Here is a 14,172-nt window from a genome sequence, read left to right as displayed (position 1 = left end):
TTCCTTGTAATGTCACTTTTTTAAAGTATGTGTGCAGTCTGAACATTTTAAAGAAACGGCATGTCAAACTCTCTTAAAACAATTTTAAATACCCTGAAATTAAATCTGAACTGAGATTCAATCTAAACAACGAAGTATCTTCATTTTTGCTTTCACAGTACACAGAACTGCACACTGAGCACAAAATGAAAGCACTCTTCCTTCTGCATAAGTTTCTTCTGCCTGCAGAACTCTACTGGGACCTGTGTGTAGTAGCTTATGTATTTATTAACATTTATTAATTTATTATGTTTTTCCTTAGGGGATGTGCCTCTGGATGTGTAGACTGGTTGTTAAAGTGCTTTAAAATAAAACAAACATCCCAACAAAGGAAAACATCCCTCAAAAAAACACAGTGGACATGAGAATTCTATCTGAAGGACTCTGTACAGGATTTACAATGTCAGCATAAAGCATCTGAAATATGAGCATTCCCTGCAGACTGATGCAGTGCAAGCAGTCTCATACATTAGATACTGCAATTCCTCTGGATTCAAGATGCACAATACTTACAAAAACAACCCTAGAAGCACAGACAAATGCTGGTGGCTCTTCCTCTTCTTTTTAGAAACATAATAAAAAAATCTGCATTACTCTCTCATAATTTAAATACATAAGTAATCTCCACTTTTATTACTTCATGACAATGACTTCAAATTTACATTATTTTAAGTACCGTCATAATAGCTCCATGTATAATACAGATATTTGCTGATATCCTGTCAGAAAATAAAAAAAACCCAAAACAACCCTTCCACTATATAAAAAAAAATATGCTGGAAAGACAAGAACACAGAACAGGGACTTGATACAGACTATGATTTCAGTTTTATATCAACCACAGTTAACCCAAAATTAACAGATACAACACAGCGATATTCAAAAGCAGTGCAAATATCTTTGGAGGTTAGAATAAAATAATACTACAAGAACATAAGACAGAAGAAATTAAAAGGCAAGTACTTCAAGTACAGGAACCAGTCTCTGTGAGGTCCATCTTAGTGTTAGCTGAGAGTTCCTTCTCCGATCTTACTTCTTCCTCTGAAACACATTAGCCAACATTGCACCTGATGTAGTCAGCTGTCCCATTTTGTTCAAAAACTTGGTCTTTGTATCTTCACTCACAAGGCTTGCTGCAATCGACATTGAGCTAGGAAAATAAGAAATTTACTGATGTAAGACTACAAAGAACACCATGTTATTTAATAAGCAACTGAACGTTTCGCATTTTAGAGGTTTCAACATTCAGTCCATCAAGTTCAGTCCATCAAGAAGAACTGAAAAACCATTACACCAGCAAGCACAAATATACATTGTTAAAACAATTATGTCCTCACCATCCTAGAGAAAATTAGAGAAAATATTTATGCACACTACTTTTTACTACCTTTGCAAGTCATTGCATTAGCACTGGCAATTGCTCTAGTGAAAAATACCTCTGTGAAAGACTGGCTTTACCTGCTCACCAGAAATATCAATTCTTATGTTTATTTAGTATAAGAACAGCAGCACTAGTTCAGACCAAGGATCTGTCTAGTCCAAGTATCCTGCCTCTGGCAGTGATCATTAGCAGAGATGCAGGCAAAACTAAAAGCAAGATTAAGTACAAAACAGTGACCTCTCTCCTTAAATTTCCAACTCTTTTGTTTTCCAACTATTTCCACCTGAGCAGAGTCCAAAATCAATGTGGGCTGTCATTCTAGTAACTCCCAATGAATCTTTTATTTTACATTACTTGTTCAGCTTTCTTTTGACCCACTTGTAAACCCCACCTTGTGGCACTGAGTCCTACTAGGTGTGCCCCTCGCTAGGTAAAGAGCTCTCTCTTCCTGCTTGTTGTGAATGTGACTCCTACTGCCTTTGCTTGAGTGTTCCTACTCCATACATACTACAGGAGACAATGGAGAGCCCACAATTTCCCCACAAACCGAACTAGAAGGACCAACCCAACCAATGCTAAACCTGCAGGATATGACTTTGAATATGTTAAAAAATTATCCCAATGCTGTAAAATTAACTGATTTTTAAAAAATTATTTATTTACAACATATCAGTGACCTCAACTTCAGATATATGTAACTATTTAGCATAATAGGTAACTGGTCTCAAGCCAGAGTGGAACAAGGCAAATGTATGACAGAAGGAATATTAATAAACATTCCATTCTTCCTATACTTGTAGTTAAATGGCAAACATTTTTCAACATTAGACAGGCCCAATTTTACAACACATTAACAGTGAAATTCTCCCTTGTGAGCTCAGTGTGAACTCTGCATTTCAAAACTATACCTAACATGACAAGATCTGCCTCACTGGCACAGGCTAGCTTCCAGGAATTGAACTTTTCAGCCTGCAAGGTTAGGAACTGTTCTGTCAGACAGTTTTGCATCAAGAGGTCAACTTGAAGTTAACTCCAAATTGCTCCAACAGAATTTGAATGGTCTCTTCAAAGGCAGCAGGGATGCATTCAGTACTTTTCCCCATTTCACACCACAAAAAAAGGTGCTTAGTGGTTATGAATTCTGGTTCTTTTTAAACAGAATACTTGAAAAAACAAAAAGGCAGGCTCTCACTAAAGCTGTACTGTGGATTTACAGATTGCTTAATCATATCGTAACTATATCACCTCAAATGTATACCCCATTCCTTCCACTTTTTAAGCTGAAGCGATTCCCTGTCTTCTGCATTTCCACAGTGCCTAATCGACCTAGATCCTTGAAAAGCCCTTCGGTTTGCCTCACGTAGCATACCTAAAGAGTATCACAAAGCATACTCTTAAGTATTTTTTTCAGTACATCCCCCATTAATGGAACAAGTTATTCAAATCAATCATCTCATTTTAAATATTATTAGTTAGTATTTTCTGAAAGCTCTGTAAAGTTCCTCATTATCTAAATATTCAGTTTTTAAGCATCATTTCATTGAAAGTATGTAGTCTGAATTTTTAGTAGTTTAAAATTTTGAAAATTGTTCTCTGGTTATCTCTCTTTTTAGACAATCTGATTAAAATCAACATTTTAAAGATAATAATCTTTTATTCTAATTAGCAGCCAGCAATGAAGATTTATAGCTGTTTTGAAATAATTTATAAACTTTTACAGTGAAATATTTAAGGCATAGTCACATAGCCAGACATCTTTGGCTTGATTACGGAGTCAACTAAGGAATCACATATTTCCAGTTAGCAGGTAAGATAGTACTACTGTAAGATGGATTTCTTGTGCAATTCCCCTTAATTTCATGATAAAGCAAGGGCATAGGCATATAAATTATGTAAGTAACAGTTTATACTTGCTATCAGTTGGCTAATGACAAGAAGCTATTCCTGCCTATGATGTATCCTAGAGTTGTGTGTAACTATGGAAAATGATTTGGGAAATACAGTACATTCCAAGCGTTAGCCATGTTAGAAAATAAAATTGCTCGCTTCAGAAAAGAAAGGCTAACAACGGGTTACAAACCTCTAGTTTTACACAAACTGTGCTGTCACTATTCTAAAGATCCTGAAAAAGGTTGAAAAGACTACGAAATGTTTAATTAACATTCCAAACAGTTTGGGGGGGGGGGGGGGGGGATATCAGTCATCTAATGTTAAAAATTAAAAATTAAGGACTGGAGTGTCTACAAGTTCATGTTTTCTAATATGACATTACTGTAAACAGAAAGATAACGCAATACACTCAACATATTTAAAAGTTTAAATATACCCCAAAAGTACTTCCCTTACTATAGAAACTGAACATTCAAACATAATAATAAAAGCAATATGAAACCAAACAGTTTCATTCTCATGCCTTTAAAAAGTAATCAGAGAACCCAACAAGCAACAATATATCTTGTTTAAAGCAAGCAGTCCTACAGAAAAGTCCTTGCATATACTCACTATTTAAAAAACAAAACAAAAACCAACCCACAAACAAAAATATGTAAACAAAATTTTTAACCAGTGTCTAGATGAACTAACACTACATGGAGTTCTGCCTGATTTATGGGGAAGCTGTATGCCAAAACAAACATTCATGCTGGACATTTTATAAAAATTGGTTTGTAATGCAAGTTGTTACCCATGATTGAAACACCTTGTTAATCGCTAAAGAAAAAGTTTAACAGAATGGTTATCCAATATTTAAAAAGACAGTTTCATTGATTTTTAAAAACTATTTCTGTGATGCCATATTATTTGACCAGCCTTTTCTAACAGTTAGGGGCAAAGATGAGATAACCAACAGAATCTTATAATTGCTTTTACATTCAGTTTTGGTTTTATGCATGCAGTCTTATATGGTTAACAAAAATCCATAATTTATCTCCTATTTGCATTTAAATCCTTCATCAAATACATATTTAACACTGAAAATAGGAACTGAAATTGGCAAGGGCTTAGCAAGAAAAAGGAGATATTTATGTGTCTGAAAAGGTCAATTCTTCAGTAGTAGAAATATTTCATGTTAATTTTGTACAGTAAAAAGTTGCAACCACAGCCTGATTTTGAACAAGGGGAAGGCTAATTAAAGAATGACAAAACACATTGAAAACTTCTCCTTTAAAAATCTTAGTTTTCAGCAGTTGTATTCTAAAAGAAAATACACTGGCTGTTGTATCACATTTGCATTTATCTGTTTCTGCAATGGCTTAATACGACTAACTGATTTTAAAACATTTTCACAAGAGGGATTGCAAGTAATACAGACTTCTTACATTTAGCTTAACATGTCTGCACTGATAAAAGCTAAAGCATGGAGAGTCTAAACACTACATGAAATAAAAGTTGATCGCTCAAACTCTAGCCACACAATGAACAGCTTTCATGAACTAAATAGGTTAAAACATCTGAGAGGCAAAAGCACACATCTAAATAAAAAAAATTTAAAAATTCTGTCCAACTGAAGAGCAACACTTAAGAACTAGGAAGAGCTCAGCCAAGGTATTTTCTTCCATAACCATAGGCTTCACAGTTTAGTTAATGCAGATAGGATAACAAACTTCAGGTTAGGGTTAATTATGTTCTTTAAAAGACCAGTTAAATACTGTGTACATGTGCTGCATTCTGGGAGATAAAAGAATGTTTGCCTAAGAAGCAATCAGTTTCGTATTTTCTAAAGATCTCTCCTGAAAGGCTGTCAAGAAGTTGCTCAAGAAGTGATAAATCTACTTCAAAAAACATTTATCAGATCTAAAAGTCTTATCTTACATATTTAGGTACATATACTGCTTTTATTATTTTCTTTACATAGTCAAAGTCTGAGGTGGTGGCTTTTTCATTGCACAAAGAATTAAAATGAAAATGGAAAAATAATATTGGTTAGTCTATAGATTAAAAAAAAAAAAAAAAAAAAAAAAAAAGAGTCCATAAAATCCAGGCAGGGAAAATATTTGCAAAAATATTAAAATGCCCATGTATGCAACTGATTCTAATAAACCAACGTGTTAATCAAAATACTGTCATTGCTTATGTGGAGGGATGTCCTTGCACAGGCTGTTTGGTGAGGGCAATTGCTTAGCATCAGATCTACAAAGGGCCTGGCTGTTACTTCTGCCTTACCACAATTACCTATTGGGAGCCTGCTGTGCAAGGTACATAGTGCAGGGCAGACCCTGATAAAACCAATGCTTACTTGCAAATAGCAGGATGAGCCTACTGGGGCAACTAGCATGTTTCTATCTTGCCAAGAATCATTATTGGTACGTTTTTTTCTGAGGAAATAGCTGGCTTGAAGCGCCAACCTTTAATACAGCTGAAGGCAAGCTAAGCATTCACCATTCTTTAAAAATAAAACCCAAACACACAGCTGCTGGAGAATCTGAAGGACACAGGAAGGGGATGACCGTTCGGAGTGTGACTGTTGGGGCCAACACCCAGGTATGCATGCCAGAAAGCTCCATTTAAGAGAAGGCAGAAAGGCTAAGGGCAAAAAGTACAAAGCTTGAGAAAGCTACGTAGTGAAGCCCTGGGAGAAAACAACAGCATGAATGCATTTTTTAGCTCTTGACTGACCAGCCATTTATGTTGCAAACACGGAATATGCCCACAGAACGATTAAGTCAAATAAACCTGTTCTTATTCTGTGAATAACTGATTTGTCAAAGAAATACCTATTTCATCATGAAAACTGCCACTCAATTGGAACACACTTAGTACAGTTCCTACTTCATAATATTGGTACATGAAACAGGAAAGAGCAAAGAAAGTGACTGACTCCAATCTTCAGATCTTAAAGGTTTTGTATTTCTTCTGCATTAGGCAGGACTTCTATATGACTAGACAGAACCAACTACCTTACTAGAACAGGTACGCCGCTATGGATTGTGAAGAACTCGGACATTTTTAGTTTTAAAATTACTTCACTTCCAAAGTCTAAAGTTCACTTCTAGTACACTTTTAAAATTGACCTGATGCTCATATCTCAAGTAGATTCAGTTCTTGCTACACTCCATTATCAACTACACCAGTAAACAGGCTAAACACCACTAGTAAGATGTGAGATACTTTATTTGGTGCATGACGGACTGATTTTTTTCCACACCATGTCTCTTTGTTCAGTTCTTGTACACCTTTCCTATTTCAGTCATTCTCAAATGACTGGTTGCTTCCAGGATTTTGCCTGAGCTCTTTCAAGTTGTAAATTTATCAACTTGTTACAGATATGGAAGCACAATATAAACAAGTTTGGTTGTTTTTTTTTCAGATACCTGCTGTTTCTTCTCCAACTCTTCCTGGCAATACTTCCGGGGATTTATTAAGTTATATAATAATCCATGAGAAGTTACGTGCTGGTATGCTGATCCAGGCAACAAGCGGGCAAAAGGACACACAGAGGTCATCATAACAATGCTTACCTTTCCAAATCTGTGGGTCTGTCAGCCTGTGTTTTGTTATCAGTAGAGGGACACACAGAGATGTACCACGTCTACCACATGAGGCAAACTGATGCATATACACCCTGTGTCTGATGCCTCACTGGAGAGCTGGGTTTACTGTGCATTTGTAGAATGGGCGTTTTACTGAAGTACAACATAGATGGCATTTTCCCAAAGCCAGTGTATTTACTAAACAGCATATTCACAAAGGTAGGTCAGTTTATACACCGGAGAAACTGTTCTTATATGAACTAGTCACATGCAAGCAAAGACAGCAGCCTGGAGCAGGTCATTACCACAATCAGAATAATTCCTTCAGCCTGCAGTCCACCCCCCTGAGACAGGGTTGCAAAGTGCACTGCTCTAAGCACTTAGCCCACGCACCCCCTGGTTTCTCAGATCCAGGATAGAAATTCAATTACTGCTTTAAATGAATAAAAAATTAAGAACAAAGTAACATGGGAAAACATCAATGTCATTGCTATGATTAAAAAAAAAAGCATTGTCCTCTGTTTTACACTGAAGAAAGCAGCAACCACAAACTCAATTAAAATTTATAAAATCTCTTTTCAAATACAGAATATGTCAGTGCAGGATTTCTGGTCACAAGCCTTAGACATCATTGTGGAATGACTCTTCAGAACATTACTCTGGAGGCACAGAAAATAAAAGAGAAGTGGTAATCTTACCCCTGTGGTTCTTGGACGGTCTTGTTTTCCACTTTCTGTTCACACTCTTTTATCATGGAGCTTAAAATAACCTAAGACACAGACAGAAGAGATATAAATGACATTTCTTCTTTTATGATGACGCTTCATACAAAATCTACTCTGCAACTAATTCTGACATTAGCAGAACTGTTTAAAAGGTTTCTCTGTTTTTCATGTGCAATTAAATTCCAGCTATCTGCTAATGTCTTGTGGCTAGAAACAACAAAGCCATTCAAAATACTTTAAGGAAGAAAATGCTTTTGAAATAGTTACAGGAGCTAAAGAATCCCTCCTGCTTCCCCTGTTTTTAAAAAATAGAGCTAAAGCAAACTCAATTCTGTGACACACCTCCTTACCTTCCCTTTTTCGAACAATGCTTTTATTTATTAGCAATAAACTTTGACATAGATTCATCTTACCTCTGTTTTTCTTTAAAGAGTTTTCAAGTACCTTTTAAAATTTGTATCTTTACCAACATTATGTATGAAAGGAAAAGCAAGGAAAGAAAAGTGTGATAGCATCCCGAGATATCTTAATGGAAAAGAAGTGCTAAAGCAAACTTGGTATCATTTCATTGCCATCTTCCAAGGTTCCTATGAATCAAGGGTTTTTTCCTTTACTTAAGCAATTGCAGTGTTAAAGGTTTCAGCAGAATATTTAAGATTAACACCCCCACAACCCCCCACTGGTATTTTACATTTCTCCAGCATATCAAAAAATAAAGAAATTGTTCCAAATAGCAGGCTTTGAAAGAACTCATACAATTCATTGGACAGGTACAGAACTCCCTGCCCTGCCCACAACAGTACTGTTAAAACTCATTGAGACAGAAGCATCTGAAACACTTTGGCAAAATAGTTGCAATGCACAGTGTGAAACTATAAACATGTATATATATGTACCCACTGCATAAATGGAAACTTTCTGTGCTTACTTACAGTTTAAGAGAAAGCTAAGCACTTTCTTTGAGACATTAAACTTAAAATATCAGCGCTGCAAGCAACTAAAATTAGCAGTGTCTTACCAAAACATGAATGTATATAATAAAGGAAAATAATCTAATTTCAATCTCTAAAATACACATCAGTTGCTAACAGTTACTACCAAGTGATAACTAATTTTGCATGCATTTATACACATTAAAAAGGTATTTATTATTATTAGACAGCTGCAGCACAAAATATCCTTTGAAACCATTTATTACACTAATAAGATGTGTCCTGGTCTGCAGATCTGTGCCACTGACACTCTATTTCTCCAAATCTAATACTTCAACGTTTGAAGCAATTTGGATAGCAGGTGTTATACACCCTTGAATGTTTCAGAAAGCAGCATTCAAACCCAAACCTGTGTATGGGTCTAACAGGACTACAGCTCTGACTGCTAAATTTGCTGTCCTTTATTTGCATAAAATATTATGCAAGTACTTAAACACAAAGAGTACAGAGGTACAAATGTGTTCAGAATTACAGTGAAAAAGCAGTATTTTCTTTCTGTATCAAAAGAAAACTGAATTTTCTAAGCCCAGCAACCATGATTTTTGTTACTTAGCATTTCCACCTGTGCATTGGAACACTTACACATTTTTTTGTGTTTATCTGAAACTAGATGTTCCAAATATTGATAATACAACATCTTGATCAAGGGGAATAATAATTCAGCAAGGACTCGGAATCATTTGAATACTGGGATGGAGTTCCCATCCACTGCACAGCTCCTTCCAGGAAGGCTGCATAATTTTTTGGATGATGTGGAGCAACTATTCCCTCTTCTCCAAATTAATTTGTCTTAAAGTTTAGGGTAAAACAGAGGAAAACTATAAATATAGTATCATATAGCAATTTTACATTATGATACTGCACATACTGCTTACACTTATTCCTTTTGGTGCTCTTTGTTTGGTCACAGGACTGATAATGACATCATTTAGACCTCCTTTAAGAGACATATTTTAGAGATATAACTGTATTTAGAGACATTTAAGAGACATAACAGGTGCTTAGGTATTATAAACAATCCTGCAAATGGAAAAAATATTTTTATTAAGTATTGATCATATCTCACTATCATGTAACTCAAAATCCAATTATTTGGACAAGAAATAGAAGGAAATGGAAGGCAAATGGAGAAGGGAGAAGAAGGGACCTGACAGAGATGCTGGCAACATATCTGAAATGTCTGCACGAGGTGAAATGTCCATTTTAAATATGAGAGGCCTGGCTTGAACACCCCAACTTGCACTTTTGTTTATATGAATGAAAGGAAAGCAAATATGAGGGATAAGTGGTAAATACTGTCTGACAGAATCACAAGCCAATTCCACAAATGTTACATTTCCAAGATGAGCATTAACTTTGTACTGATGTTAAAGCCACAACAGCTAAGGCTTGTGAATGAGAAAATGTGGTTTTGTAACTGATATTCCACTTGAATTGTGAATAACACCACAGTGACCAAAATAATGAGAAATGGGTTAATTCTGTTTATGCAGATGTCTATATTTGAAACAGTAAATTACATTTACTTCAGAAAACATAATTTTAAGAAAGAAAGCTTGAAATACAGGCACTAGGTGGGCCTCAGAGGTCTCTCTCATGGTGCCTGCAAACATCCCGTTGTAGCAAGGAGCTGATTAAGCAGCAGATTTCCATTTCTGTAGTAAAAGCTGTAGTGAGTTTTCTAACCCACTGGCACAGGAGTAAATATTTTTAAATTTATGTTTCTCTCTGGCTAAAAAACAAAGTACTTGGCATCACGCCCAAAGTAAATTAATCACAGTGATACAGAATGTGGTAAAGGAGGATTGAGAACTGTCTTTACTTATTTCTTTTTAATTCTATTTAAGCCCTCATTTCCTTCTCTGGCCACAAGACTCAAAGTCAATCAAATAAGCTCTTTTGTTCTAATTCAAGGCATCTTTTGTACTGACTAAGCCTTAAACCTTAGAAGTTGCACTAACTACTATAAAAAATTAAGTATCAGTATTTTTATCAATTATCCCATTAGTGAATATGATAGAACAAAGAAAATTAAACTAAATCCAACTTTTGCCTACTGCAGCTTTCAGGTATGTTACTTCTCAAAACACAATACATCTCCCAGCTCTCACTGAATACAGAGTATCATTGCCAGATCTCCTCCAGTGCTGCCTGCGGTAAGGAAGTACAATTCTGTTGCATTTGACTGATGCTCAGGTCACTACTGTCCCTTCTGACTCAGCCCTCTGAAGTCAGATGTGTTCCTTTTAGGGCCGAAAGTTCCTCAAATTAATTCACCTCCAGTTCCACATACTGTAAATTATATAAAATAATATAATAAAATACAGAAAATAAAAGCATGAGACTCTAGGCTATTAGACTTGAAAATATAACTGGAAGAAGAGGCTTTGTTACCAAAACCTTAAAACTCCAAGAGAATATAGTTGTCTCAATTTAAGTCACTTCTGCAGACACAAGGAAAAGCAATTACTTTTCTCTAGTACAAAGTAACCCATGAAAGTGCAGTATTAACCTTCAAAAATGAGAAAGATGTTCCTTTGAACCTTTTGACTGAATCTTGTCCTCCATCACTTGAAGTGTTTGTACTTTCAAGATTTTCCCAACTTGCAACTAAATCATATGTCTCATTTTCTGCAACTGACTTAATATCTATGTGTTTCAATCTCTGTTGCCCAGGACCATGTCCAGATGGCTTTTAAATATCTCCATGGATGGAGAGTCCACAGCCTCTGTGCGAAATCTGTACCAGTACTCAGTCACCCTCACAGTACAGAAAGCATTTCCCGATATTCAGAGGGAGCCTGATGTGTTTCAGTTTGTGCCCGTTGCCTCTGGGCACCACCGAGAAGAGCCTGGCTTTGTCCTCTTTGCACCCTCTCTTCAGGTATTCATATACACTCTTCATATACACTCATAAGATCACTCCTGAGCCTTCTCTTCTCCAAGCTGAAGAGTACCAGCTCTCTCAGCCTCTCCTCCTATGAGAGGTGCTCCAGTCCCTTCATCATCTTTGCAGTCCTTTGCTGCACTCTCTCCAGCAGGTCCATGCTTCTGTACTGGGGAGCCCAGAACTAGACACAGTACTCCAGATATGAAGTGCATCCCATATATTTCAGGACTATACTTTCCTCATCCTTGCCTATCATTTCTCTCCAGTAGTACACCAATTTTAATCTGCATTTCCTTGGACATACTGTGGCCACTAATTTTAGTGTGCTTTTGTTTTGATGAAAACACACACGGTAAAAACATTCCCTTTTTCTTCAGTCTACAAAGATCAGTGTTCCTACATGCATTTCTGATAGTTGAACGTCCTTGGCTTAGAAATACAATTTAAAAATAGTAAGTTCTTTTAAAATCATGTGAACCTATTCCTTATCAAAAAAACCCTCAAAGCTATGTTTTGATATCACTTATGAGTACCTCTCCTCAACTTTTGGTTTTAAATACCATTACACTTCAACTTTTGCTGCCACCTGCATCTCATAATTAGTAAACATAGCCACTCACCTCATGCTCTGGTGAGAGATGTTCCATGTCAGTTCGTAAACACTTAAGTCCTGGTAAAAAGTGATTGACCATTAAATCCTCCGAAATAACTAAAGACCAGGTTGTTAAGGTACTATAAGGATTGTCTTCTGAAATTATACAGTTTGTTTTCTGTCTTCTGATACTGTTATTCTACTGAACACAGGGACAAGCTACAGCAGCAAAACCCAAGAAAAAGAACAGCATCAGGCCCTTCACAACTAATAAAAAAGATGTTAAATATTTAACTTCACAGACTTCATATACCCATACCATTCTGTTCATATTTTCTTAATTTACTGGTTAAGACCAAGGGGGTTTTTTTGTAGCTTACTATCAGTTCCACTGTATTGGGTCTGACTGAGATGGAATTAATTTTCCCCCCAGCAGCCCTCACAGTGCTCTGCTTGTATCGGTAACCAGAGAGGTGGTGGTAACACACCAGTGCTTCGGCTGGTGCTGAGCAGCGCTTGCACAGCATCAAGGCTGCCTCTTCAACATTCCCCCTCACCCAGCAGGCTGTAGGTGGGCAAGGTCTTGGGAGGGGACACTGACCAAAGAGATACTCCATACCATAGAACACCTGCTCAGCAATAAAAGCTAAAAGAAAGGCGGAGGCAGCGGGTCATTCATCATTGCAACATTTGTCTTCTGGACCAACTGCTCACATACTGAATTCTGCTTCCTGGGAAGGGGCTGGACATTGCCTGCTGATGGGAAGTGGACAATAACATCTTCTGTTTTCCTTTGCTTCCGCACATAGTTTTTGCTTTATTTAACTGCCTTTACCTTGGCACACAAGTATTTTTTCCATCTTATTACCCCTCTTGCCCTTCCCCGGCTGAGGAGGGGAATGATAGAGCAGCTTGGTGGGCACCTGGCATCCAGCCAGGGTCAACCCACCACATTCACCTTCTGTGAAAACCTCTTCTTTATACTCGGCAGATCATGTTTTACATCACACACTCAAGGACAAACTTAGTCTCAACTATTAACCTTCTCCCCCCACCAGAGCATTAACAGCTAAACTTCCCCTAAAAAAAGGATACAACAACAGGAAAGAGCACTGTAGGCTTCAAACAGGTGGGTAGCGATATCCAGTCTCTTTGAATCCACAGACTGCTGGTTGTTGACCAAGGCTAACTTGTGCAAGTGTGGAATAACAACTGTAAAAGTAAATACTGGAATAAGTAATTTGAAATTGCTTTCCATAGAGTTGCTTAGTATTAAACCGGTGCTAAATGGCAACCGCAGGCATCTGAAGCATCACACATCAGTGTGGAATAAGAACTGCAATTCATGGCTTTTGAGGGGACGGCCCTTGTGGGTTTAACTGATCAACTCAAACTTGAAATAAAACTCTGGTAACACCGCCTAAAATAAAAACATACATCTCAAAATGTAACAATTTACAGAAAATACTTTGCAACATTATTACTGTCCTGCTGCAAAAAGCTGTCTAAAACATGTTTCTTTTTTATAAATACAGCTGATAAGCTAGTGACAGAGACATGCATGTCACGACAAATCTTCACTGACTATAGAGGAAGCCTACTTAACCATTTTAACCTGCTAAACTAGATGCCTGCAGTTGGGAGGCATGGTAGCTCCGTGTTTTGTTTACAAGTATATTTAAGACAGTCCTAACAATCAGCTTCACTCTATGCACTTTACATTTCAGGGCCATGAAAAAAAAAAAAAAAAAAAGCTGTTTGTTAATTGGAGATGCACTTCCATTTAAGACATGTGGAATGCTTGAAATTTATATGCCAGCACAGGGTGATGGAATAGGGGAGGAGGGGGGAGGAAAGCATTTTACATATCAAGTAATTTTAAAAAAACCCAACAAACACCACCAAAAAACCAAAAATCCACGTCAAATTTGCTCTGCAGCAAAGACCAGTCCCCTCAAGCTCTGGAATCATTCATCACCGTGTCCTGGTGTTCTATATACACACCAATGGTAGGCAAATTGAAAATTATATGAGCAAAGTCTTAAATACTGCGACATATCACACTGAAACAACAGTCTTCAAACT

At 36.8% G+C, this 14,172-nt stretch overlaps 1 protein-coding gene across 4 annotated transcripts in view; it reads right to left on the bottom strand.

The window, feature by feature from the left end:
* Positions 1-640: 640 nt before the first annotated feature.
* Positions 641-14,172, bottom strand: part of RELCH (RAB11 binding and LisH domain, coiled-coil and HEAT repeat containing) — a 77,819-nt gene continuing 64,287 nt past the window's right edge. For 3 of the 4 annotated variants that reach the window (XM_080377798.1, XM_080377797.1, XM_080377801.1), the window contains 4 exons: positions 13,183-13,299; positions 12,116-12,204; positions 7,587-7,657; positions 641-1,189 (listed from right to left, as the gene is read on the bottom strand). In XM_080377798.1, the coding sequence (XP_080233924.1) occupies positions 1,069-1,189; positions 7,587-7,657; positions 12,116-12,204; positions 13,183-13,299 (398 nt within the window). In that variant the 3' untranslated portion in view covers positions 641-1,068. Of the gene's footprint in view, positions 1,190-7,586; positions 7,658-12,115; positions 12,205-13,182; positions 13,300-14,172 lie in introns of those variants that run through there. The other variant, XM_080377799.1, reaches the window with a different exon arrangement.

The sequence above is a fragment of the Falco punctatus genome, assembly GCF_963210335.1.
Source record: "Falco punctatus genome assembly, chromosome: 3".
Classification (NCBI taxonomy): Eukaryota; Metazoa; Chordata; class Aves; order Falconiformes; family Falconidae; genus Falco; species Falco punctatus.
The sequence above is the reverse complement of the archived record's forward strand: the minus strand, read 5'-3'. Positions and strand labels throughout refer to the sequence as shown.